Genomic DNA, 27816 nt, shown 5'->3' with positions numbered 1-27816 from the left:
TCCCTAAAGGAATTTCTGGAGATATTTCTAGATTTATTCGCGGGGGATTTTTGGAGAAACTGGAGAAATTTCCGAAGGAACTTCTGAAGTAAATTCCTAAGGAATTCTTGAGAATATTCGAAGACTAAGTATGATGATGGATCGACTGCAATCTCGATATTTTTGGGTTTTTCTTTTTGGCATGAAGTCTTTATTCCAGATTCAAAACAGTGCATTATTATACTACTGTCCGGATTTTCAAAGGAATTCCCTAGAAGAATTCCCGAAGGGATTCCTTCAGATATTCCTGAAGGAATTCTTGTGGGAGTTTCTGAAGTAATTTATGAATGAAAAAAAAATTGAATGAATTCTTACGAAAAATCCTAAAGGAATTTCCAGAGGAGTTTTTAAAGGAAATTTAAAAGGATTTCTTGAAGGAATATCGTAAAAAGTTTCTAAAAATTCCTCGAAGGAATTCTCAAAAGGATTTCTAAATTAAATTTCCGAAGGATGCCTGAAAGAATTTTTGAAGGATTTTCTGAAGGGATTTCCGAAAGAATTCTCTAAGCGAATTTCGAAGAAATTTCAAAAGGAATCTCCTAATGTCTAAAGTTATTCCTGGAAGAGTTGCTAAAAAAATCGGATGAATGAGCGAAGGAATTCCCATAAGAATTATCGAAACAATTCCTGGAAATCTAAAAAAAAGTCCTGAGGGAAATTTCGAAACAACAAACCAAGAAATTCTTTCTAGAGTTTCCGAAGGGAATTCTTGAAAAAGTACTGGCAGAATTCTTTAAACATGTTTCGAAAAGAATTCGTAAAGAAATTTGAGAATGACTTTCGAAAATTTCTTATATTTCAAATCTGTGAATTTTCGAAGGAATATTATGAGGAATATCCAATGCAATCCTCCAATTTATTTTCGGAATATCCTTTTTTTTTATTTGTCTTCGGAAATACCTTTCGAAATCCTCCGGAGACGAGCCAGCCTCGGGAACCTTTAGAAATATCCTCGAAAATTCCTTCAGAAATTTTTCTAGGGATTCCATCAAAAATTTAATTACAAATTGTGTGTATCTTCAATCCAACCCCCACTGTCCGGCAGTGGTTTTATGGAAGAAAGCTGTCTTTAATAAAGTCAGCTTTAGCCCGGGAGTTAAAAGTTGTTAGCTCTACTGCAGCTCCAGTAACCCATTTCAGACTGCCTGGTAACTCACGTCCAGTCCGAGGTCACTTTCACTTGCAATAAGCCCCGCCTGTTTATGCTTCTTCTTCTTCTTCTTCTTCTTCTTCTTCTTCTTCTTATTGGCATTACATCCCCACACTGGGACAGAGCCGCCTCGCAGCTTAGTGTTCATTAAGCACTTCCACAGTTATTAATTGCGAGGTTTCTTAGCCAAGTTACCATTTTGCATTCGTATATAATGAGGCTAACACGATGATACCTAATGCCCAGGAAAGTCGAGACAATTTCCAATCCGAAAATTGCCTAGACCGGCACCGGGAATCGAACCCAGCCACCCTCAGCATAGTCTTGCTTTGTAGCCGCGCGTCTTACCGCACGGTTAAGGAGGGCCCCTGTTTATGCTACCATTATCAATTGGATAATGGATCCATAAACAAACTTCCGGATTTTTAAATCCAGCGCGTATTTAGTTTTGGAATCATATAAAAACGAATTGAAACAAGCTCACCAAATTGATCAAATTCGGTATAAATGAACTGAGGAAGAAAAGACTACAACTAGTGTCCACGAAAAAATCACTACTCTTCCAGCGCTAATCCGAGCAATTCGTTAATGATCCATATTTTCCTGGTATTATTACACATTCAAACATATTTTCACCAAACATATCCGCGTATGCAAACTACACAAACGATTTCGCGCGCTCTAATAAGAATACACTTGACTAAATGTCACCAAACTCGTAAATCTCAAACTTCAGATAACTTAAACTTTTTCTTCTAGTACATATGCAAAAAAAATACATCAGCCGAATCTATTTCTTGTGGAAACGAACAAAAACGTGACAGCAAATTTAAAAGCAACCATCCGCGCGCATGGCCTGCTGCGATTCATTACTACACTTCTATCAAGAATTTAATTCTCGCTTAACTTTTCAAAAGGTTCTAAGTAACATTTTTTTCATGAATTAATTTGAGTACTGTAATCACAAACTTTCATGTTGTTCTGTTGATTGCGCTATTCAAATTAATTCATGAAAAAAATGTTACTTAAGACCTTTTGAAAAGTTAAGCAAGAATTACAAATTCTTGCGAAAATTGAATCAGGAAACCTTTAATTTTTTTAAGGTGTTACATCAGCAAATATTTCAAGTTTTTGTCAAACAATTAGAAATTTATTCAGAAGTTCGTCCGGGAATGCTTTCAAAATTTCATTTAGAAATACCTTCGGACATTCCTCCGAAAATTTAATTAGAAACTCTTCGACACCTTCGGATATTTATTCAGGTATTCTTTCGGGAACGAACCCTTTAGAAATTACATCAAGAGTAAAATCGAAAAATTCATTTGGAAATACCTTTAATATTTCCGTTAAAAATACTTCAGGATTTCATTCTTTAATTAATTTCAGGAAAAAATTTACCATCAAAATTTCCTGAATAATCTTTGCATGAATTTTGTATGGTTTTACGCGGTTTTACTAAAAAAAGAAAGTTCCGAAGGAATTTCTGGATGAATTACCGAAGGTCTTTCCGAAGGAGTCCCTGGAAGAAACTCAAAAGGAATCCATGGAGAAATTTTCTAGGGGAGTTCCTGGAGTGGAAAACAATTCAGAAGAATATTTAGAAGAAATTTTTGATTTGTAGCAAACATTTTAGGCCCTCCAGATTTTCGCAATCATTATTTTCTATAATGTCAGTGCATGTTGAAAGCAATCACCTTCTCATCCTGAAAAAAAAATACTTTGACACTCTAAGTACGTTCAATTTAGTTCCGAAAATATGGGTTACTGTGGAATTGGGCCAGTTGGAAAATCAAAGAAATTGGACAAATGAGGAAACTCCGAAAAATCAACCATAAAATATATTAGGAAAATTTAGCAAATAGTATCAACAATAACGAATTAAGACACTAAAAAATCGGACAAATTGCGTAAATTACGCAAATTGATCGATTGGTACGAGAAATAATGTTAAAATTTGTCGAATTGGCCGATAAATCACATCAGATAAATTGATACCAAGTTAATTTATTTTTTTGGTTAATTGGAAGACATAACTGTAAAGTTGAGCAGTTTTTTTGCAGATGTGGTATTTAAGGAAATTGGGCAAATTTCACAATTCAGGCAAAAACAGATAAACGAGACAAGTGTGAGAGAATAGTGTAGATTATTCACGACAATTTTTTCAAACGTCAAATCTATCATGAAGTCATCGATATAATAGGAGATGCCGAATTCTATGTCATCCTTGTGTGCATAAACGTTCGGACACTCCAGGATCATTTCAACGCTTGATGCATAATAACGCCTGACGTGTTGCCCAACTTACGGATCTTATCTGGACATTTATTCAGATTAGGTATAAAAAACATCTGTGTGCAGTTTCGAGATGAGCCGGCCAAGGGTCGAAAATCTCGTTAATAAAGACAATCATAATAATCTGTGTGCACGTACAATTCATTACACAGTAATGATTGATTTTGTTTTTTTTTAACAATATGTAAAAATAATGAAAAAGAACAACTACTGAGTAACGATATTATATCAAACGATATTGAATAACATGAAAATCGACGGAATAAACAAGGTAATGCATTAATGCGCTTAAAATAGATAGAAAATGCATATCGCAACAGCTTTGTAAAATGAAGGCATCTACACGACGCAACAAGAAGTTCGATATACGTTTCGATAAAAAAAAAGTTATATTCAAGTAAACGATAAAAATTGATAAGAAAAAAAGATATCGTGAATCAATACCTGGATGAATCATCCGTCTACCATTTCACAAAAATGCATAATCATCTTCGCACTATTTCGTAACAACATTTTTATTATAAGGATAGCTGCCATTTACATCTAAATCTAAATACTGCATGGGTCTCTCCCACTGCACCCAATCACGCCAGTGTCTACTGTAATTGAAAAGGTCGCAACAAACTTATCGTGGCCGACGACAGATGGTTATTTAGCGCGGCATAGTAAATCAAGCCATCGATGTCTCATTCGCACCCTGTTTTCAACGGCTCCTACGTCGAATGCAAACAATGTACCTACATGCAACAAAATGATAGCGTCTGCCGAGCGATTACTAAAACGCATGGCCACATACTCAAGCCTGTCTTTGGAAAAACCGTCTGAGCGATTGCCACTGTCGCGACCCGCATAGTGGCGGTGCGCTCCTTAATACAAATTTCATGCGTCTATTGCGATCTTTAGGCGATGAGTCAATTCACAAGCAGAGGCGGTGACATTTAATTATGCACAAAGTTACACCACGTTACACTGTAATGGATAAAAATCGGTTAATTCACCTAGCCGGGATGTCACCTTTCTCACTTCAAAGTGTGTTTATCGAATAATAACTATTGAACGTATTGAATCTGACCAGTTTTCTAAAGGAAGTTATGTTATGAGCCTAATTAATTTACAGCGTACTTTCATTTTTGTAGTGAACACTTATCATTCTAAGTGTGCCTTGTTTTACTAGAAAGGCAAAAACTTTGTTCAATACTGTGTATGTAAATATAATTCCGTCAAGTACTATATCGTAAGGGCTGCATACAGATACAGCCAGGAACGTTGTGTGGCTCGTCGAACTCGAAACGTAGCCCACACTAATAGCAGTGACAACAGATTCGCAGGCGTTAGATTATCGATACGGTGACAGCGAATTTCATGACAAAACATCATGTGTTTAAAAAATGACACAGCTTATACTCAATGACGGCGACGTAGAATTATTGTCTTTCCTGATGAAAGTGCAGGGTTTATAAGATGGTTTTAAGAAGCCTATGCTGTAGATTGAGTACGAACATACAAAAAATAATCTTGTTTGAACAAATAAATCATGCAAAGACATTATGATTTGAGTTTATTCCACCAGAAAAGTGACGTGAATCTCATCAACCACCCAATTGAGGTCTCCAATGTAGCTATTACGTACACTAAACTTTAAATTCCTATTTTAGGCCTTCTTCTTCTTCTTATTGGCATTACATCCCCACATTGGGGGACAGAGCCGCCTCGCAGCTTAGTGTTCATTAAGCACTTCCACAGTTATTAACTGCGAGGTTTCTAAGCCAAGTTACCATTTTTGCATTCGTATATCATGAGGCTAACACGATGATACTTTTATGCCCAGGGAAGTCGAGACAATTTCCAATCCGAAAATTGCCTAGACCGGCACCGGGGAATCGAACCCAACCACCCTCAGCATGGTCTTGCTTTGTAGCCGCGCGTCTTACCGCACGGCTAAGGAGGGCCCCTATTTTAGGTAAAATATTTCTAATTAACATTGTCGTATGTCAACAGGCATTCAATCACATCGTTCTGCATACTATGACTTTATTGTGAAAAAAAAAAACTTTTAGGCATTACCAATGACAATGCATACTTTGATGAAAAAAAATTAAGTAAATGAGATCTGACAAACTAAAAAGTTTTGCAAATTCGTAAAATCAGTTACAGTTACAGACCCCACAGTCATGGGTCACACACTAATATGAATGAGTCATTTCCATTTAACCAATATGCAAATTGGGGTGACTAATTATTGTTACAAAGTGACCAATATATGTGGAGTCAGTGTACAAAGCAGAAACTAAAAAAGGCCACTGTTTTGATACTCAAACGTCGACTTCCATAAACGAAATCTTTGTCTTACTGCTCAAATTATTGACTAAAAAACACAATAACGCCTCTTATGGTCGTTTCAGTTCGATGGTAGTCTTTAGGTAAAACGATGTTCTTTCGATAAATTATATTTCAGTGTTAAGACGCTTCGTCTATCTATACTATAGATGTAGACATTCGCTTTCAATTTGGTGTGCCGTTCAACCTTTGTTTCTCAACCCAACTACAGTTTTCTGCAAGGTATGTAGATATTGTGTGCAAAAGCACCCGAACAACAACATCGCGCCGCCGCTTTCATTTGTTGGCTATTGGCGTTCGAACTGGGTGCACAGTTCACCGGCGTCTGCCTGGCGGAATGCGGCGAAACACTTGTCTTATTTTAGCGCCATCAAATTCACTTTTTTATCTATCTAGCGAAGTGATGATTGATCCGCCACAGAATGTAATCATACTACGAATCACATGTGCAGAATGTGGATGTATATTGGACTGAACCACCCGCCACGCCACTAGCAGTTAGGCCCGCCAACAGTGAACCCCATACGTTGATGAGACGCGCCAGTGACCCATACCACCGCCGCGACCGTCGTCGTCGTCACTTTAAGGATCCTGAGATCTTGATCCCGCCGACGGCCGGCGTTGTTCATTCCGCCATATCTTCATCCCCCCGTGTTGCCCACCATAACGGCGACTGTCCGTCGTCATCGTCTTCGTAGGTTGAGAAGTTGTCGCCGCCGCTGTGCTGGTCGTCGCCTTCGTAGCGCGCCAGAGTGTCCCCGTGTCCCATTCCACGCTCCCTACTCGCGAGGTAACGAGTTTTGCTATCATATTGGCTGTTCTCCCCAATTCTTGCATAGTCTCTTGTTATTTTTTCGCAACTGGCGTCCGTGGCATCGCCGTCGGTTTGTTATATATTTCGTCTCGCCAGTAGACTCCGCGTCTCTCATGCTCGACCGAATGTGTGGCGGCGGCGACGACTTGGACAAGTATTCGCAGTAATGCTATCATCATGGTCGATTAGTGTTCAACAAACAATCCTCTCGATCTTTTGACGCCACCACTAGGATATTTTACGACGACCATTTAATTGAATTGTGGTTATATTGCTTTATAATCAACGTGCAGTTTAGGGAAGTGGCGTTTTGGGAGTGCACACGCAACCGCAAGTATAGAGTGCTTCTTGTGCCCGAGATTACGTCACACAAGAGTATACCTCAAGAATAGTTTTTTTTTTCTAACAATTACGTACAGATAACATTTCACCATGTATTGTGGCGACAAATTGTTGATTCAGTGTTATCCGTAAGCTAAATAAATTAATGATTTCAATTCATGGGGCATTTCAATTCATAAAATTAAACACTATAATAGAAAAAAATTAAGCCCCAATAAATAAATAATTGTTTCCGCACCAAGAGATTTTTTATTCTTAATACATTAATACATATTTTTTAACTACAAACAAAATTAACTACAAACAAAAAAATGATGAACAACAACCTAGGAGCGTTGTAGTTAAGTTGCCTAAGCGAATGACTTGAAAATAATCTCAGATGCCGGGAATATATTATAAGACCAAAGATATTAATGCTCCTCCAAACAAACTTAAAAATAAATTTTCGAAGAAGCTTGTGTTTTTTAAAAGGAATACAGACTTTTGCTGGAACATCTGATAAAATGATGACAAAGTGAATAACGAAGTAGAATCATGAAAGTATCAAAATAATGTAGGGGAAGATTCCCCAGCACCGGACACCTCCCAATAACGGAAGCTTCTCAAAACGACACTTGCAGAGGTCCCTCTACAGTCTTATGTAGTGCGAAAGGAAGCTTTTTGAAAGTCCTTTGTCTGCATGGAATAACAGATCTCCATGCTGTGAACTTTGTTTAAAATTTGAAAGAGATTGGAAAATGTTCTTAAAATTTCCGTGTTTCACTTTACTTTAGAAGATTTGAATCAACAATATTGAAATCGATGGAATGCATTCGGATTATGTGGAGATGGTAAATATGAGCCGAGTTTTGAATAACGATCATAACTTGTTAGATATTATTTTTTTTTTCCTGTTCGGGTGTGCCACTGCGACCAATTATTAGATCTATTGTAGCATTAGATATAATATATCATGTATTTGTGATTTGAAATCCTTATCTAAAATGCTATCAGGAATCAAAAAAGACAAACATTAAAAAAGCATGAGGAGGTCACGTCTATCTTCACGGTAACTAGCTAAAGGATGAACTTAGCAAAAGGCCACCGACTTAGGAACACCTTCATAAGTACCACGGAATTGGATATTGAGGAAGATATTCTTTTGGGTCACCCAGAAGCCAGTAAGTAATATGACCATGATATTTAGTAACATACCACAAAAAGGTGTCTATCCGGCGTCACGGAAACAGGTATTGTGTCGCCAGCACTAAATAGATTCCCGACTCCCTACGTTTACCCACCGAACTTACTTCCGACACCATGGCAGTCAAAACAAAATTTATCAACACATTGTCGGAAGTGCGAAAATCGACTTCCATACTTCAATTTACTTGCAGCGACAAAATAAAGCTCGATTATTAATAGATAACACAGTGCAGTGCTGTATATTTATTTATTTTTCCATATGAATCTCGTCGGAAGTGAGCCTTGCTGACAGTTTATCAGCGTCGAACAAACAGTTCTGGATTAAATACGCAGTGAGTTACAAGTTGTTAAAAAAAATTATGTTTATAATTTCAACAACGATTTTAAAACAAGTTCTAGATAATCGGGCTCACAAAGCTATAAATCTTTAGAAGTTAGAAAAACTTAAAAAAGTAAAATAATGAAGATATTTTAAAATACGATTTTCCAGCAACATGTATTTTTTCCAATAACAGTCATTTCTGACAAGAATCAAAAAATTTATAGTACTTTCCGTCATTGACGCTCTATTATTACTCATTATTTTCCCTAACATAGAGAAACTTTCCTCGACATCGGCGTTGTCATACATCTAAAACTGTTTTCACTATCTTAGTCACCGGAACATATTTATGCTTACCCATAACATTTTTTTTAAATTAATAAAAACTGCTTTCAATTCTCCCCAACTCTGCAATCTTTATTCGAGGTCAGCAATTCGCTTTTTAACAAATTGCATTCGTGAAGAGCAAGACCATAATTGACCTAAATCGAAAGTAACCTGCCGATTTTCACAATACACTTGACGCTTTTTTGGAGCATATTTCCCAAATGTTTCTTTATTTCCAACTTTTATACAATAGGCGGTCTAAAAATAGTGACTTTAGTGACCATTTTCCAACAAATAGTGATTTTTTAGTGACTAGACTCAAAATAGAGACTAAGTTACTAAAAAGTGGATCGCTACCAGCCCTGTGCGTACCGTTGCACAGTGGCGGGCCCTCATACAAATCCCGGACAAAACCTGAGATTGCGTTCAAAACTTCACCACAGAGTAATTTTGAAACGTTGAATTCATTTTGAGGTTAAAATGGTTATCCGACATACTTTATGTTATCATAGGGCTTCCGCACGCCCAGGCCCTAGGATCTAGAACAAAGACAGCGTCATCATTCTAACATTGCACCAGTTAATTTCCCGCTTTGGCGCAGCTATGCGCAATTCATCACACTAACCACCGGAAAGTAGACAAAAAAATTGATTTTAATACATAATACCAGATCTTTTCGAATCTTTCCCAAAAATGTTTTTGCCAAATTTCACTTTCCCATACATATTTGTTCGGGAGACAGTTTACGTAATGAACTTCAACAAGACGCCAAAATTTAATTTACAAGCTACAATAAAAAAATGGGATTTTTTAGCTCATTCAATATATATCTTTAATAAAAAAAATATGGCTTCACGAAAATCACGAAAAAAAATTTGATGTTTTGTTCGGCTTTCCGCCACTGTGTGTTGGTACTTCGCGTACCTGGAGGTATACGATGGACGTCACGCTTCTAGAGGGAGGGGTTTCCGAGCATCGTGACGAGTCATACAAAAATTTTAGCGGTTTAATACAAAAAGGCACGGCAAATGTTGGGTAAAGCGTACCATTGGTACTTCGCGTACCTGAAGGAATAAAATAGACCCCATCTCGCGGTCCTTAGCCTCTTACCCAGCAACTCCTATCCCTACCTCTCCGTGATGCTGACCGGGATATGAGCAACCTTAGGGAAGATCGGGTAACCAACCCCGGTGGGAACTATGATCGTATGCTGACAGGGAAGGGGGGGTTTGCTCCTCTCCGGAGGTGCAAATCTTATTGAGCGTCTGTTCTCCATGTCAGGATCGGCTCACAACAGCGCCTGTTCTCCATGTTAGGTGCGGCTGATCATCGTCCGAGTGCCAGCGAGGGACTCTAAGTGAAACTGTGCACCATGGTCCTCCGGAAATTTAGGGGGTTTGGTGTCAGGCCCTGCAAGCCAGCCAAAAAAAAAAAACTCACGCAACGAACAATCAACAAGAGAGTACGGACCGGAACCATTGGCGAAGACCACTGCGACGAAAAGGGACTAGCGATTGAAAACTCGGTTCGTGGAACTGCAAATCTTTCAACTTCATCGGGAGCACACGTATACTCGCCGATGTACTCAAGGACCGTGGATTCGGCATCGTAGCGCTGCAGGAGGTTTGTTGGAAGGGATCAATGGTGCGAACGTTTAGAGGTAATCATACCGTCTACCAGAGCTGCGGCAACACACACGAGCTGGGAACAGCTTTCATAGTGATGGGCGATATGCAAAGGCGTGTGATCGGGTGGTGGGCGATCAATGAAAGAATGTGCAGGTTGAGGATCAAAGGCCGGTTCTTCAACTTCAGCATAATCAACGTCCATAGCCCACACTCCGGAAGCACTGATGATGATAAGGACGCATTCTACGCGCAGCTGGAACGTGAGTACGACACGCCCAAGCCACGACGTCAAAATCATCATAGGAGATTTGAACGCTCAGGTTGGCCAAGAGGAGGAGTTTAGACCGACTATTGGAAAGTTCAGCGCTCACCGGCTGACGAACGAAAACGGCCTACGACTAATTGATTTCGCTGCCTCCAAGAAAATGGCCATTCGCAGCACCTACTTCCAACACAGCCTCCCGTATCGGTACACCTGGAGATCACCACTGCAGACAGTATCACAAATCGACCACGTTCTGATTGATGGACGGCACTTCTCCGACATTATCGACGTCAGAACATATCGTGGCGCTAACGTCGACTCTGACCACTATCTGGTGATGGTTAAACTGCGCCCAAAACTATCCGTCATCAACAATGTTCGGTACCGACGACCGCCGCGGTACGACCTAGAAGCAACCTGATGTCGCCACTGCATACGCGCAGTATCTCGAGGCAGCATTGCCGGAAGAGGGTGAGCTCGATGGGGCCCCTCTTGAGGACTGCTGGAATACAGTTAAAGCAGCCATCAACGACGCAGAGGAGAACAACGTCGGGTATGTGGGACGAAGTCGACGGAACGATTGGTTCGACGAAGAGTGCAGACAGATTCTGGAGGAGAAGGACGCAGCGCGGGCGGTCGCGCTGCAGCAAGGTACCCGGCAGAACGTGGAACGTTATAGACGGAAGCGGAGACAGCAGACTCGCCTTTTTCAGGAGAAGAAACGCCGCCTGGAAGAAGCGGAGTGCGAGGAGATGGAACAGTAGTGCCGTTCTCAAGAAACACGCAAGTTCTACCAGAAGCTCAACGCATCCCGCAAAGGCTTCGTGCCGCGAGCCGAAATGTTCCGGGATAAGGATGGGAGCATCTTGACGGACGAACGTGTGGTGATCGAAAGGTGGAAGCAGCACTACGTGGAACATTTGAATGGCGCTGAGAGTACAGGCAGTGAAAGTCAAGGCAGCGGAGGAGATGACTACGTCAGTTCAGTGGACGATGGAAGCCAACCAGCCCCCACCTTGAGGGAAGTTAAGGATGCCATCCAACAGTTAAAGACCAATAAATCAGCTGGTAAGGATGGTATCGGAGCTGAGCTCATCAAGATGGCCGCGGAAAAGCTGGCCACTTGCCTGCACAAACTGATAGTCAGAATCTGGGAAAATGAACAGCTACCGGAGGAGTGGAAGGAAGGGGTTATATGCCCCATCTACAAGAAAGGCGACAAGCTGGAGTGTGAGAACTTTCGAACGATCACCATCCTTAATGCCGCCTACAAAGTAATATCACAGATCATCTTCCGTCGTCTGTCACCATTAGTGAATGAGTTCGTGGGAAATTATCAAGCCGGCTTCGTTGACGGCCGCTCGACCAGATCTTTACTGTACGGCAAATCCTCCAAAAATGCCGCGAATACCAGGTCCCAACGCATCATCTGTTCGTTGATTTCAAGGCGGCATACGACAGTATAGACCGCGTAGAGCTATGGAAAATTATGGACGAGAATAGCTTCCCTGGGAAGCTTACCAGACTGATCAAAGCAACGGTGGATGGTGTGCAAAACTGTGTGAAGATTTCGGGCGAACACTCCAGTTCGTTCGAATCGCGCCGGGGACTAAGACTAGGTGATGGACTTTCGTGCCTGTTGTTCAACATTGCGCTAGAAGGTGTCATGCGGAGAGCCGGGTGTAACAGCCGGGGTACGATTTTCAACAGATCCAGTCAATTTATTTGCTTCGCGGATGACATGGACATTGTCGGCCGAACATTTGCAAAGGTGGCAGAACTGTACACCCGCCTGAAACGTGAAGCAACAAAAGTTGGACTGGTGGTGAATGCGTCAAAGACAAAGTACATGCTTGTGGGCGGAACCGAGCGCGACAGGGGCCGCCTGGGAAGCAGTGTTACGATAGACGGGGATACCTTCGAGGTGGTCGAGGAATTCGTCTACCTCGGATCCTTGCTAACGGCTGACAACAACGTTAGTCGTGAAATACGAAGGCGCATCATCTGTGGAAGTCGGGCCTACTACGGGCTCCAGAAGAAACTGCGGTCGAAAAAGATTCGCCACCGCACCAAATGTGTCATGTACAAGACGTTAATAAGACCGGTAGTCCTCTACGGACATGAAACATGGACAATGCTCGAGGAGGACTTGCAAGCACTCGGAGTATTCGAGAGACGGGTGCTTAGGACCATCTTTGGCGGTGTGCAAGAAGCAGGCCTGGGAATTGTCGCGTTTGTCAGTGACACCTGACAAGATACATAAAAACATGGTCAGTCAAAAAAAACTTGTCAACTTTCAGTTTTCCGTCGCACGACTGGATCCCCACGACCAGATGACAACTTTTTCCAATCGCGACAATTTGCTTTTGTTGTATGTCGTGTACTGCACACATCTGCGACAAAAGTGTGACAAGGCATACACTTTCGGCTCTGTGCACGACACAACATTGGTCCCGAAAGTAAGTTATGTCGCATCTTCTGGTTGTCTTCTCGTGGAGCAGCAATAGCAGCGTACAGATTTAAAATATCATACCGAAAAGAGCACTTTATAATTAATCATTTTTTTGTTCTCTTGACAGATTTTCTGTTGAGAAATAAGAAAATTTATTCAACTTTTTTTATTTTGCATAGAGAAAGATCCCCCAGTGTCGAATAGCTGAGCCATTTAACGCAACGCAAGTTTGCTCGCTTTTAACGCAGGTTGTGGAATTTTCGCGCTTTCCAAGTTGGTTTTGGATTTATTTGTTCCCGCGGTTTTTAAAAAGATTGGAGAATACGTGTAAACGAAACAGGGATTTTGTCGTTTTTACGCGTTTTTTGTGATTTGCGCGGTTTTGACTTGCGCAGTACAATCGTTCGGGTAAATATCGACTTCACTGGTACACCGCTTGTAGCAATTGCCTGGTAGACGTTTTTTTAACTGCAATACTTTATTTATAAGAGAAATACGGAATTTTCTTCATGCGTATAACCTATATTGGGGGCAATCAGTGAACATTCTTTGATAATTTTATGATTGATTGGAATTACTGCACGTTATTTTGGGCGGAGTATTAAATTTTAATCGTTCTGCACGGGCACTGTTGTGGGGGCCGTACACTAATGACGGAAGCATTCTTTCTGTGTTTTTCGAAACCCCATCCTTAAATGTGAGCTTTTTACACACATTCTTTTTTTATTTCTATGGATCGTCAGACAATCATAGTACTCCCCCCATATGTGCCTACGTAATCACTGTCTGACTATGAAACGCTCATGCGGGCTGGTTCATGCTATGAATAGCGAGCTATGTTTTTTGGTTCATGTTGTTCAAAATACAACAGCTTGTGTGCTCGAGTGTTAATGGCCCACTTAGAAGATTTCCTGTTATAGATCATTACAAACCATTCGTGATTTTTTACTCATGAATTTAAGATATGGTAATTTATTCAGTTACCAAAAAAAACAATTATCTTCAAAATAAATTAATTCTTTGCCTTTACAGCTTGATGGTCGCATTTTTTTTATATATTCGTAGACGTAGGTTTGAGATAATGTTTATATATTTCAAATATAACAAACTAAATGTTCAAGAGCATTGAATAACGAGTAAAGAGCTGGACTAGGTAAAATCACCAAAATTCGAAACATTATTTTAATGCCGTACATATTAGTCGTTTTTATAATGAGCTAGGCTTCAACTGCTGTAAAATCCAGAAACCACACCGTTTCAGCGGTTTCCAAGCATATTGTCGTCAATTCATAATGACAACATTTTGCTGACAACGACAACAATTTTTGTCGCGACAGAATTCGAAGGTGACATGACGAACTTTTTGTCAATAACCATGACAACTAGTTTTGTCCGTATGGTATGTGCAAAACTTTTGTCGTGGTGCAAAGCGTCACGCGACAAATATATCGTAACAAAATAAGTATGTGACAAGTTTAAAAATGTCTTGTCGGAGAGGGAGACCAGTAGTGTGCTGTATCGGGTGTCGTTGGTCAGGTTGTGTTGTCAAGTTTGAGGTGACTGTTTTTTCTTTGGTTTTGTCGCATGGTTTTTCTGTGTGAAGGTGACAAATCCCAGGCCTGGCAAGAAGACGGTGTGTGGCGGCGAAGAATGAACCATGAGCTCGCCCAACTCTACGGCGAACCCAGTATCCAGAAGGTAGCTAAAGCCGGAAGGGTACGATGGGCAGGACATGTTGCAAGAATGCCGGACAGCAACCCTGCAAAGATGGTGTTCGCTTCCGATCCGGCAGGTACGAGACGGCGTGGAGCGCAGCGAGCGAGATGGGCAGACCAGGTGCAGAACGACTTGGCGAGCGTGGGGCGTATCCGAGGATGGAGAGATGCGGCCTCGAACCGTGAATTGTGGCGTCAAATTGTTGATTCAGTGTTATCTGTTTAGATGTTAACTAAATAAATGAAATGAAATAACTAGATAAGCTTGTTAACTGACCTGCTGAGTATGCCTACAATTTAACTAAACTTTTAAAAAACCTCCCTGCGTTACTCGGGTAAAAAAACCTTGTTGATTGTTTGCAAACTCGTGGAAGCATTAAACACAAATTAGCACATCATTTTCAGCCACAAACGAAGAAGGTCATCATAGCATACAACACAACGATTCGTCCGTAACCACAAAGTTCATTTTTGCTGCATAATTTCCTCGACCAGATTTCTCCCCGAATTCAGCAAATGAGCTTTTCAAACCAAAACACAACACAACAAAAACCACCGTTTCAGTTTTTTCGCCACTTCCATCGAAGCCTCCTATTGCATTCAGCACTGAGGAAGAAATCATTCACGCTTGGCCAATCAGCGCGTGATCTGTGGAAACCGGCCCACGGACCGACAGCCAGTGAATTGCTCAAACTGTTTTACCAAAAACGAGAAGATTCAATTGAACGAACGACCAGCAGAGAAAAAAAAAATTGATGCCATTGCAACCACTCCTAGACGGCAAGACTGTTGTTGATCGTTCCGCTGGGCTTCCCATCCCAACTGCTGCATGGTAGCCCTACAAGCCTCCGATGGCCATGTGTCTTAGTGCTCGCAAGCAATTCTCACTTTTTATTGCCCCATTCTATCCACCCATTGCCGACTTAGTCAGCGGTTCTGCATTTTAATGCCTTTTTGTCTAGTATTGGTCCCTTTGCCGTGGGCATAAAGTGGAAATCATGAAAACTATGAAAACCGCTTACGTATGCTAGATGCAAAGTCGTGCACTTGCAAATTTACATGCAACGATGGAACAAAAAGTCAAGTATTCTTTTTATAATGAATTTGTAATAAAATTAAATCACCAAAAAAAAACTATTGTTATTGATTGACTTTTCCAATAGTGATGCGTCCTTTAGTTGTATCTGCGATTCATATACAACACTTTATTGCCCAGGTCGTGCACGAAGCAAGGTCCAATCCATTGACTGGAATACGGCCAGCAAACTCAAATAGTCGGTCGACGCCCGGCGGAATCTCTGGCCTCGTTTTCCTTCGTTTGTTCACCTCTAGTGCCCATCTCCAAAGCGCTACGAACGACAGATTTGCAATGCTCGATAATGCCAAAAACACGATGCACTGCATCTCTGCCGTTGCCGTAATCATCGTCTGCACTCTTTCGACTTTGTTGTACCCTCTTTGTCAGTGATACTGACTGCTGGCTGGCTGGCTGGTTCGCATACTATCAGTTTCACCCAAGTGAAAATAGCTTCCATTAACCGTCATTGCACCAAATCGTATATTCTGTCGGGAATGGTACGGCCAACGATCCACTGCTCGGCAAGTACACTTAAAACAATAGAAATAAAACAGAAAGCAGCGAATCGTACCCAGCGCAGCACGATGACATTGGAATGTGCTCCCATGGCACGGTATTCCATTTTTAACGGTACCAAGGCAAACTAAGCTCGGGGATGCAATTTAGGTCGTAAAGCACCCAGCAGAGGGGCTGCTCCGTGGAGTGAGAAGCTATCATAAGCGAAAGAACCATTTCTGACAACAAGGCGCATGAAATTGGAATTGAATTGTTATTCCGAACAGTGAGTGATTACTCTCGACTTCACTTGATGAAACTTCGATTCGTGCTGGGAAATTGTTTATGGAATTCCGTTCACTAGGCATCTTATCTTGAATAACAAATTATGTCTCAATTTTACGAATGCGCAATGTATTGACACCTCCTCACTATATTCTTTATTTTAAGATTTATGACGCAACAATAGTACATATTTCCTTATGATAGAATTTTGTTAGAAAGCAAAATAAAACGAAAAGATAGCTTTTCCTACATTTCAGTGGAAAAAGTATGATCCGAGTGCTTCCAATGGGTTAAAAGGGTGAGTGAGAATGGGTCACTGGTTCGATAAACTAGAATGCCGTTTTAAGACTGTATCTGAAAAAAAACAGAGTTAATGGAACAATGATTATTGACTAATTTCGGAACGAATTGTCAAATGCAATTGCGAGTGCGGTTGCAAGTTAATCGTTCACAGTTGTAAAAAATGACAAACAAAAATTCCTACACACACAGACAGAACACTTCAGTTTGTCAAGCTGAGTCGATTGGGTTATACAACAATACATCAGGGTTTCTACTCGAAATCCGGGAAAAAATCCCTGAGTTTTTCAGGTTTTTCCAAGTGCTAAAATCATATGCAAAAATCGGTCTCGGAAAAGTCAGAATTTGGAAATATATTTGCGAGTATATGAATCTTACTTCCATCTTTATAATACTTGTTTGAATATAGGAAACTTTGGAGAATTCTAATTGTTTTCGACTCTAACTCGAAAGGATTATTTCCACAACTTTAAGTTCCTGCTCTTGCTCGATTCGCATAACATCTGAACACAAAATATCAATTTTATCTCCGGATTACTCCATTGAAAGAAAACAGTTGAGTAGAAGGTTTTCTGTTACACAAGAATAAAGGTTCTGGAGAATATGCTCAATGATAAATTCCTTTTCGAAACACTCCATTATTGTGGGGGAACTGGTGCTGATGATGCATTTTGTGAAAATGTGAAAAAAAATTTGGTTTCCAACCAATATTAAGCAAATTAGCTTGGACTGCTTCTCCGATTCTGTTTTCATCGCACTTGTATTAGGTCACGATGAGCTTATTTTCGCGTGAGCTTGCCTCTCGTCTTACCGTCTATCGTCTTCATCGTTTCCAATTAGACCAACATTTGAAAAAGGCGTAACAGCCAAAATTTATTCCTTCTATTTCATCTACACATATAGCATATAGACGAAGTATCAGAAGGAATAAATTTTGGCTGTTACGCCCTTTTCAAATGTTGGTCTAGAATTGTAATTAAAACTAATTTTTAAAATTTTGCATTATATTAATTGATTTGATGAGATGAACAGCTTTTCTTGTAATACCTCAAATTATCTTGTTTATCAACTTGAGCGGCCATTTCATTCCACCATCTCTTAACCTCTACAACACCCGAGTCACTTTTCAAGACTTTCTTGGCATCGGGTTAAAAATTTACCAAAATGGTTCGATAAAAGGAATATCAAGGCGATATGGTCTTCACCGTGTTCTTGTCAACACGGTTTGAAGGTTAAAAAATACGAAATTGTTGAATTTCGCAATTTTGTATGGTGTCACGGCTTGAATAGATGTCGCTAATATTCATAAATTTATTTGTCTGCTAGAAAACAAATTTGACAAATGATTTGTAGTTGCGGACTATAAACTCAAATTTTCTTAACATATGAGTCTATGAGCTCAAAGCTCTTCAAGGAATCACTAAAGGTGACTAAAGTGTCTCTCTTAGCGGCGACTAGCAATAATAGAAGTTGACTTTTGATGCTTTCTTCCTTGAAGAGCTTTGAGCTCATAGACTCATATGTTAAGAAAATTTGAGTTTATAGTCCGCAACTACAAATCATTTGTTAAATTTGTTTTTAGCAGACAAATCTAATTTATGAATATTAGCGACATCTATTCAGCCGTGACACCATACAAAATTGCGAAATTCAACAATTTCGTATTTTTTAACCTTCAAACCATGTTGGAGACAATATATGATAAAAAAGCTGTTTCACATTTTATTTGTTAACATTGATAATAAATTCAAAAATTAGTGCATTGGAAGTTAATATCATTGAATTGTTTTATCTAAGTGAAAATAACAACAACAACATTGAAATTTGCTTTGAATGTATATCCAAAATAATAAACTGATTTCACTAAAATTTCCCTGAGGATTCCAGGCTTTTGCATGTTGAACAAAATCCCCTTAAGTATTCCCGGTTTTCAAGGTTTTTCCAGAGATTAGACACCCTGTTCATATGTGTCTTCGGGCCTTCTAATAAAAGTCCGTTTTTGAAGTGTCTCATCTGACAATGACTCACGCAACAGAAAATGTTGGCGGACTAACGGCGACGAAACCTCAACAAAGAAATAAAGGCAGTCGCCATGAACCTAGCCAGGGCCCAAGTCGAGGCTAGAGCGAGCAACCGCTCAGAATGAAGATCTTTTCGATTGGCCTTAGGACGTGCTTAGGCCACATGTTAGTGAATTTAGAGGAACTTCTTATGTTTCATTTTATAAAGTAATTTTTGATATCATAAAAATAAGAGAATGATTAAAAGAATGTCTGAAATTATTAACTTATCATATTTAGAAAAAAGTTGCGTGTTTCCATGAAGAGAAACAAATCAGGTTTCTCTAAAAGGAAACACAGTTTTCATAGCATTCTCCATAACATATATAAGAGTTTCTGGAATTGAACTAGGTAGTGAATGATAAATTCACTTTTATTTCGAAAATTCCTGGAAATTGAAAATAGTTTCTTACGATTGATCATTCGAAGGGATACGGATTATTGACCTTCTAAACGATTCAAAAGACAATTAACAAATTCCATCTGAAGATTTCCATCAGAATAGACTTCTTGCAATTGCCCCGTTCTTCTGGCACATTTCGCTGACCTTTAATCAGAATCTTTCTTCGGCTCAGCTACTTTCCATCATCTTGAAAGTCAGCTAAAGTCATCCCCATCCAGAAGCCTGGGAAGGATCCTTTCTCTTCGAAAAGTAATCGCCCCATCAGCCTTTTCTCAGGGTTATCCAAGCTATTCCAAAAGGTAAATTACAGCCGGCTACTTAAATCTGTCGAATATCGCAACATCTTGCTCGAGGAACAATTTGGCTTCCGACGCGTCGTCCGTCGCGACGTGGTCGACCCACCGTGCACCAACTGACCCGAGTTGCCAACGTCCTCAGCTGGAACAGTTCTGTCTCTAAAATATCCACCATGGCCCTACTCGGTGTCGAGAAGGCGTTCGATAACGTATGGCATGATAGCCTGGTGTACAAACTACATCGCTACAATCTTCCCAGCTACCGCCTGCTGTTCAATCTGTTCACCTCCGACGTGCCAAAACCTCCAGAAAACGGCAAACTGACTCTGTTCGCAGATGACACCTCTCTCGTCTACACAGGTAGAGTGATCAGAGCGCTAGTGACAAAACTCCAATGATGCCTGGAGTCCTGACAAAGTACCGCTCCAGATGGAAGATCTGTATCAATCCGGTAAAGACCCAGGTCATCATCTTCTCTCACGTTACTCAAAATCTCCCAGGCTTGTTCCGGCTTAGGATTGTAAACCAATTTTTCTGACCCAACGTCGGCTAATTGCTTTATAAATTTGACGCAAAATATTCGCAAAACTTACATCACGATTATTAAATGGATATTATCTGAAGAATGCATCGAATGCATTTTCATGGAACATTACATGGGGTTCAATTTGCCAAACTTTTTTAGTGTGCCTATAATTTCTGGAACAGTCTACAAGCAAATCTTCCTCCCCGTGATTGATTATAGCATGCCGGTCTGTGAGAGGTGAGCTAAAACTCATTGTCTTAAACTCCATCGGGTCAAGAACAAATTCCTGCGGATGATTCTTAACACTCCTCCAAGGACAAGAACATGCAATGGCAGGGATGAAAACACTACACTAGCGCTCAGGTGAGTGTAAAGACAAGTTCAGTGATCGTAGCTTGGCATCAGTAGAACAGCAGGTTATTCGGGATTTCTCGCTTAACTTTTCAAAAGGACCTAAGTAACATTTTTTTCATGAATTAATTTGAATAGCGCAATCAACAGAACAACATGAAAGCTATTAATTGCAATATTCAAATTAATTCATGAAAAAAATGTTACTTAGGTCCTTTTGAAAAGTTAAGCGAGATTTGTTTCCCACTTAGGTTATCCAATTCTTTTGCACATGGCTCAGTCAGGTAGGTTATCAAAATAACAAATTAAAATGTACCAGAACACTCTGCGAGCCGAAATGTAAACTAGGATAACAAACAAAAAGGTAGAAAGGAGCTAAAGATGAGGTGCCCATGGGCAATAACACTTGTTCTGTATAACCTGTGTACCACAAAAACAAAAAGAAATAAAAATGAATTTTACTACTACTTAATTCAAATAATTACTAGTGAGCCTTCATTATCTACAAAAACACAACATGAACCCATTTTTGTCACCAAAATTCCGGTTATTTCCCGGCTATTTCTGATTCTACCATCTTCCCAGTCCGGCCGGCTTGACCGGTGCGGTGACCACCCTGCAGATATTGTTAAATGGTTGAAAGGTAAACAGCATAAAAAATCACTTACGAAATAGATCTTTTCGAGCCAGGTTTCTTGCGCAAAGAACTGAAAATAAGAGAAAAAAGAATTAGTTACATTTATTGTTTGTTATAATTGTTAAATATTAGTACATTTCACAATGCACGGGAATCACAGACAACACATCATTTGAGAATATTTCACTTAATGGTCAATTCAAAAATTTATTAGTTCAGTTTTCATTAGTTTTTACTTTTCTCGAACAACAAAGTTCTACCGAAAGACTATCATTTCACTCCGAAAACGAACTTGGCCTCAGAGACCCATAGTGTTATATACCAATCGACTGCAAATGTCTGTCTGTCCGTGTGTATGTGTGTGTGTGCACGAAAGCTAAGAAAAACATTTAACAAGTTTTTATTAAAGTTAAAAGTAATGGCTTAAATGTGGAGTCAAGTTTAGCACTGATATCCACAGTAATTTTTAACAACACTGCACAGTAGGCCTGGCCGCTTTTATGTTTGCAATGCATTTATGATGTACTTCAAACATAAATAATGACAAGAAAAGTGATAGATGCCGTCGAATCTATCACTTTCCAGGATTCTTTCACGAACTGGCTGTGTATGTGTAGACTAAACTAGACTAGTAATCGTTAACCGATTTGAGTGCAGGTTTGTTCGTGTTTCCTGTTTTGTGTTGGACGCAGAATAATCGCGCGGTTATCGAAATGTCCGGTTCTACTGTGCGGGCGAGTAAAATAATTTTTTGATTTGAAAAATATATTGAAGGTAACCACTTTTCCTTCGATGAAAAGGGGTTACCTCCAATACATTTTTCAAATAAAAAATCTTCCACATAATGTACATATTCACATCTGAGTTTTCAGAACATTGTAAATTAATATCCAAGTCGGGTGGTTTAATGCCTGGAACATAGGCAATTAACTTCGGTTCAATCAATTGACTTTGATTGAAGTGCAAGTTTGTTCGTGTTTTGTATTGAACGCAGAATGATCGCGCGGAAATGCATGATTGGACGTGTTTGTGTTAGGACACAGAAAAATCGCGAAATGCGGGGTTGTGCTATGTGCGGTCGGTGAATAAATAAAAAGTGCGTGTTCGTGTTTTCAAGAAGTACGCAGAACGATCACGCGATCATTCGAAATTATGTGTTCTGCTTAGTGCGGCTAGTAAATTAAGTAATTAGTGCGTGTTTGAATTTCGAGAAGTGCTCAGAACGATCGTACGATCATTCGAAATAATTTGTTTTGCTTTGTGCGGCTGCGATATTAATTAACTAGTCCGCGTATGGTCGTATTTTAGGTTACACGCTTGTTTGATAGCTAAGGATCGCAGCAAGCCATGCGCGCGGATGGTTGCTTTTAAATTTGCTGTCACGGTTTTTGTTCGTTTCCGCAAGAAAAAGATTCGGCTGATGTGTATTTTTTGCATATGTACTAGAAGAAAAAAGTTTAAGTTATCTGAAGTTTGAGATTTACGAGTTTGGTGACTTTTTCTTATTTGAGTGCGCGAAATCGTTTGTGTAGTTTGAATACGGGGATGAATTTGGTGAAAACATGTATGAATTTGTGAAAATACCAGGAAAATATGGATCAATAAAGAATTGCTCGGAAGTCGGAATAGCGCTGGAAGAGTAGTGGTTTATTCGTGGACACTCGTTGTAATCTGCTCTTCCTCAGTTAATTTGTACGGAATTGGATCAATTTGGTGAGATTGTTTCAATATGTTTTAATATGATTCAAAAACTAAATACGCGCTGGATTTAAAAATCCGGAAGTTTGTTTATGGATCCATTATCCAATTGATAATGGTAGCATAAACAGGCGGGGCTTATTGCAAGTGAAAGTGACCTCGGACTGGACGTGAGTTACCAGGCAGTCTGAAATGGGTCACTGGAGCTGCAGTAGAGCTAACACCTTCTAACTCCCGGGCTAAAGCTGACTTTATTAAAGACAGCTTTCTTCCATAATACCACTGCCGGACAGTGGGGGTTAGATTGAAGATACACACATACATACACACACACACGCTTGTTTGATAGGTAAGACGTGGGTATAGCATTTTCAATGCGCGTATTTATATCCCATTCTATAGATCGCATTCGCTTACAGAAGTGAATCCAGATAGAATATCCTTTAAAAATGAGTCGGACTAACAATCCTCCCTTCCTATATAAGGCCTCTTATATAAGTGGCCTCTTGAAAGTGGTCTTGGAAGGAGATTTCTAAGCCTTTTAAAAGGAGGCTTTCGAGCTTCTTGGAAGGAAGCTTCTGAGCCTCTTGAAAGAAGACTTCCGAGCCTCTCGAAAGGAGGCTTCCAAGCCTCTTGAAAGGAGGCTTCCAAGCCTCTTGAATTGGGGCTTCCGAGCCTCTTGAAAAGGGGCTTCCGAGCCTCTTGAAAGGGGGCTTTCAAGGCTCTTGAAAGGAGGCTTCCAAGGCTCTTGAAAGGAGGCTTCCAAGGCTCTTGAAAGGAGGCTTCCAAGGCTCTTGAAAGGAGGCTTCCAAGGCTCTTGAAAGGAGGCTTCCAAGGCTCTTGAAAGAAGGCTTCCAAGGCTCTTGAAAGGAGGCTTCCAAGGCTCTTGAAAGGAGGCTTCCAAGGCCCTTGAAAGGAGGCTTCCAAGGCCCTTGAAAGGAGGCTTCTAAGGCTCTTGAAAGGAGGCTTCCAAGGCTCTTGAAAGGAGGCTTCCAAGGCTCTTGAAAGGTGGCTTCCAAGGCTCTTGAAAGGAGGCTTCCAAGGCTTCCAAGGCTCTTGAAAGGAGGCTTCCAAGGCTCTTGAAAGAAGGCTTCCAAGGCTCTTGAAAGGAGGCTTCCAAGGCTCTTGAAAGGAGGCTTCCAAGGCTCTTGAAAGGAGGCTTCCAAGGCTCTTGAAAGGAGGCTTCCAAGGCTCTTGAAAGGAGGCTTCCAAGGCTCTTGAAAGGAGGCTTCCAAGGCTCTTGAAAGGAGGCTTCCAAGGCTCTTGAAAGGAGGCTTCAAGGCTCTTGAAAGGAGGCTTCCAAGGCTCTTGAAAGGAGGCTTCCAAGGCTCTTGAAAGGAGGCTTCCAAGGCTCTTGAAAGGAGGCTTCCAAGGCTCTTGAAAGGAGGCTTCCAAGGCTCTTGAAAGGAGGCTTCCAAGGCTCTTGAAAGGAGGCTTCCAAGGCTCTTGAGAGGAGGCTTCCAAGGCTCTTGAAAGGAGGCTTCCAAGGCTCTTGAAAGGAGGCTTCCAAGGCTCTTGAAAGGAGGCTTCCAAGGCTCTTGAAAGGAGGCTTCCAAGGCTCTTGAAAGGAGGCTTCCAAGGCTCTTGAAAGGAGGCTTCCGAGCCTCTTGAAAGGAGGCTTCCGAGCCTCTTGAAAGGAGGCTTCCGAGCCTCTTGAAAGGAGGCTTCCGAGCCTCTTGAAAGGAGGCTTCCGAGCCTCTTGAAAGGAGGCTTCCGAGCCTCTTGGAAGGAGGCTTCCTAGCCTCTTGGAAGGAGGCTTCCGAGCCTCTTGAAAGGAGGCTTCCGAGCCTCTTGAAAGGAGGCTTCCGAGCCTCTTGAAAGGAGGCTTCCCAGCCTCTTGAAAGGAGGCTTCCGAGCCTCTTGAAATGAAACTCGCTAGCTCATAGGGATTGGATCTTAGGGTCGTTGGACACATTTCGAACAACCCAATACGCATACCACAGATAGTCAACTCGAGCAGGAGTCAATATTATTAGAATTCCCCCAATGAGGATTTGTGTACGAAGGGTAGGCAAACAGAGCATTGAAATGTTAAAGGGGGGGGGGTGTTACTGAAATGACTGCTGATCAACTAAAGGCGAGGCTTGAAGGTTCAGTTATTTGAACCCGGAAACGATACAAATGAGAATTGGTGAAAAGCTTCTTACTCAAGACTGATCTTTCCAATAATGTGCTACACCTGAGGTTTAACATTTAACAATTTTATTAGTGACGTTACATAATGGGTACTTGCATGTTTAGTTCTTGTTTTCGGATCCGAATCCTAGGTGGTGGTTTTGTATATCGACAGCCCATCATAAAGGGGGGCTATCGGGGATTGCGATGACCAAGGGCTTGCTATTTGTCCGGTCTGTGCTTACGGTGACGTAGCACTTCAGTGTCCTTTCTTGTTGATCGACGGTAATGTGAGTCCATTCATGAACGATGGCGTGCGCTGCCGATTTCGGTGCTCGACGATCTTTAGAAGATGGCGGCCTGACAATGAAGAACAACAGGCTGTCGGGATGGATTGCGTCACCCAAGTCGAGAGACGGTTCGTACTGCACCAGAAATCTAAACGATGACCACGATTTTGGCACGATGCATTCACCGGACGCGGACCTTCCGGGAAGTCCATTCAGGGTACAGCAATGATGAAACACTCGGAAAATAATAGAAAGAAAAAGGCCCTTTTACACGGACCTGACCACCAAGAATTATTACCCTGCAACGCCACTATTCCTAACCTCTAAGACTTTCTTCAGTGCTCACTCATAATTACCTTTTTCTGTTTTTGTTTCACTTGTCGTTTTATGTTACAGATATGTTCGGTATTCACATTGTGTTCTTCTAAAGTTTACGCTTATTAATTTTCAGAAGTAACTACATTAGGTATTTCTACTAACCATGATTTTTTAGACTGTGGGCTCACAAAGTTGCTTTGATACAATGATGCAACGTATGGCGATTTTGCTGACCCTAAATTATTGAAAAATACACAGCACAAAGTAATTAAAATTTCACCAAATAAGGTTTTGATTGAATTCTAACCTTGCCTAACTACGATTCCGTTTGAGGATCAACAGCAGAAAGAGAGAATTTCATAAGAAACTGGCTTTCTTATATAGGAAGCCTCGTTTCGCATAACTCACTATGTTTTTATGTTTTTGCATATCTGTTTGCCCAGCCTGTTGTACCACAGCACCATCTGTGGGAGAGTTTCGGTGCAACAGGGCTGTATGATGTTTTGCCTCATTCTCAAACTGCTCGAATCGATTCAACTGTCAAGCATAAGTAATAGGAAAGCCGAAACGCACACTTATTCGTTGACAAATATGTCGACAATGAGTGTGATGGGATTTATTGTTTTTGTTGCATGGTCACATTTAGAGGGGGGTATGGGTAAAAAGGACTTGTGGTGGAGCCAACAAGTAAGTATTGGAACACAACGGTTACATTACCCCATCGTTCCTCTTTCAAAATGAAGACATTTCATTTGGAAACGATCTAATCAATGATTATTTCTTCGGCTTCAACCAATATCTTTGACTGATATGGCGAAATGAAGCAATAGTAATGTCTTAAGTGAGATAACTTTTGACCTTCTTCACAAACGTGAGAAGAAAAAGATCTCATTATGTGAAATAACTCGTTACCACCACTAATTGGTTGAGTTTCGTTGTCATTGTCAATGGTATTGTTTATGTTTACTTTTCAACGCGAGTACGACGGTTCGCGATACCGGTTTCTCGAGCATCGACTCGAGCGTATTTCTTCCTACGAAAATATCGCGATTATCGGGAGTGAAAAAAAAATTATGTCCGCGAATAAATACCTCTCGGGTGTACACTAGAGGAACCGCGATTCGCGAATCATTTATCGGTCGACGTTCCATTTGTCTGTTGCGGAATCGGTTCGATGGAGAGGTTTTTCTTCCGGAGACAATTATATATTTTCCCAGGTAAGAGAAGTGTTTGTAAACAAATAGTTTGAATTTAACTTTTCATTAAATTTTAGATGCCAATGGCATCCATTGAGCGGTCCGGACCTGTAATTGTGAATGGTAAGTTTTCAATCAATCATTTCGACTTGAATTTAAAAATTTCTTATTATGAATCATGATTCTAGATGATGGACCCTCAACGGCATCCGATTTTGATTGCTACGGGATGACAAATCGCCAGTTCACTACTGGAACTGGTCCCGATGGAATACTGCATACAGCATAGGAGCACAAGAACCAATCGTCTGGATTGTACTTGTTCGAGTCTCCTTTTTGGGCAATGGTTGCCCATTTATACCTCTCGGGCTCACTGAATGGTCCAGAGCAGTAAATTCTATATTTTTAATCTCTGGAAATCCATCGTGACCCGAGCAAAAGCTGATTATTTCCGTACTTTTCGGTAGTACTGTGAAGCACCGAATAAATAATTATTGTGGGGTGGGGTGTTTATTTCGAAAGAAAATTCCCCAATGTTCGCGGTAGGTAGAGCAATTAGCTTCTATCCGTGTTTTTTTTTTCGCGCTGTCACCTTCAATGAAAACGACTTCCATTGATAGAAATTGTTTCGCGGCCGTGTATCTTGCTCGTGTGTGTTCGAGTCTTGGTAAGTATTCAACCGATGGTAAGTATCTGAGAGTAAGTATTAACGAATTCCGATAATTATACCGAAATTTGGTTCGACCTTCTGTGTAGTCTGACCCTCCGATCGTTCTTTTTTTCCTGTATCGCGACGTATTTAATCCGAGTCTATGATTTCGATTTATTTCGTTTCAAGTAAGCATCCCGTGGTGTTCGGAGATGCCAGGGACCTGATTGTCCCTCTAGATTTTGACAAGG

General features: G+C 40.7%; 1 protein-coding gene and 1 long non-coding RNA gene across 2 annotated transcripts in view; both read right to left on the bottom strand.

Annotated features, from left to right (window-relative positions):
- LOC134224306 (E3 ubiquitin-protein ligase SMURF2) overlaps positions 1 to 27816 on the bottom strand; it is a 97137-nt gene that overhangs the window by 57598 nt on the left and 11723 nt on the right. The window contains exon 3 of the mRNA XM_062703639.1: positions 21331 to 21369. Within this exon, the coding sequence (XP_062559623.1) occupies positions 21331 to 21369 (39 nt within the window). The remainder of the gene's footprint in view (positions 1 to 21330; positions 21370 to 27816) is intronic.
- LOC134219754 (uncharacterized) lies at positions 25179 to 26008 on the bottom strand. Its single transcript, XR_009981654.1, has 2 exons — positions 25759 to 26008; positions 25179 to 25679 (listed from the first exon to the last, which is right to left on the bottom strand). It is a non-coding gene; the product is annotated as an uncharacterized LOC134219754 (long non-coding RNA).

Source organism: Armigeres subalbatus, chromosome 3 (genome assembly GCF_024139115.2).
Source record: "Armigeres subalbatus isolate Guangzhou_Male chromosome 3, GZ_Asu_2, whole genome shotgun sequence".
Taxonomy (NCBI): Eukaryota; Metazoa; Arthropoda; class Insecta; order Diptera; family Culicidae; genus Armigeres; species Armigeres subalbatus.
Note: the sequence above shows the minus strand (reverse complement) of the source record. Positions and strands in the feature narration are given on the sequence as shown.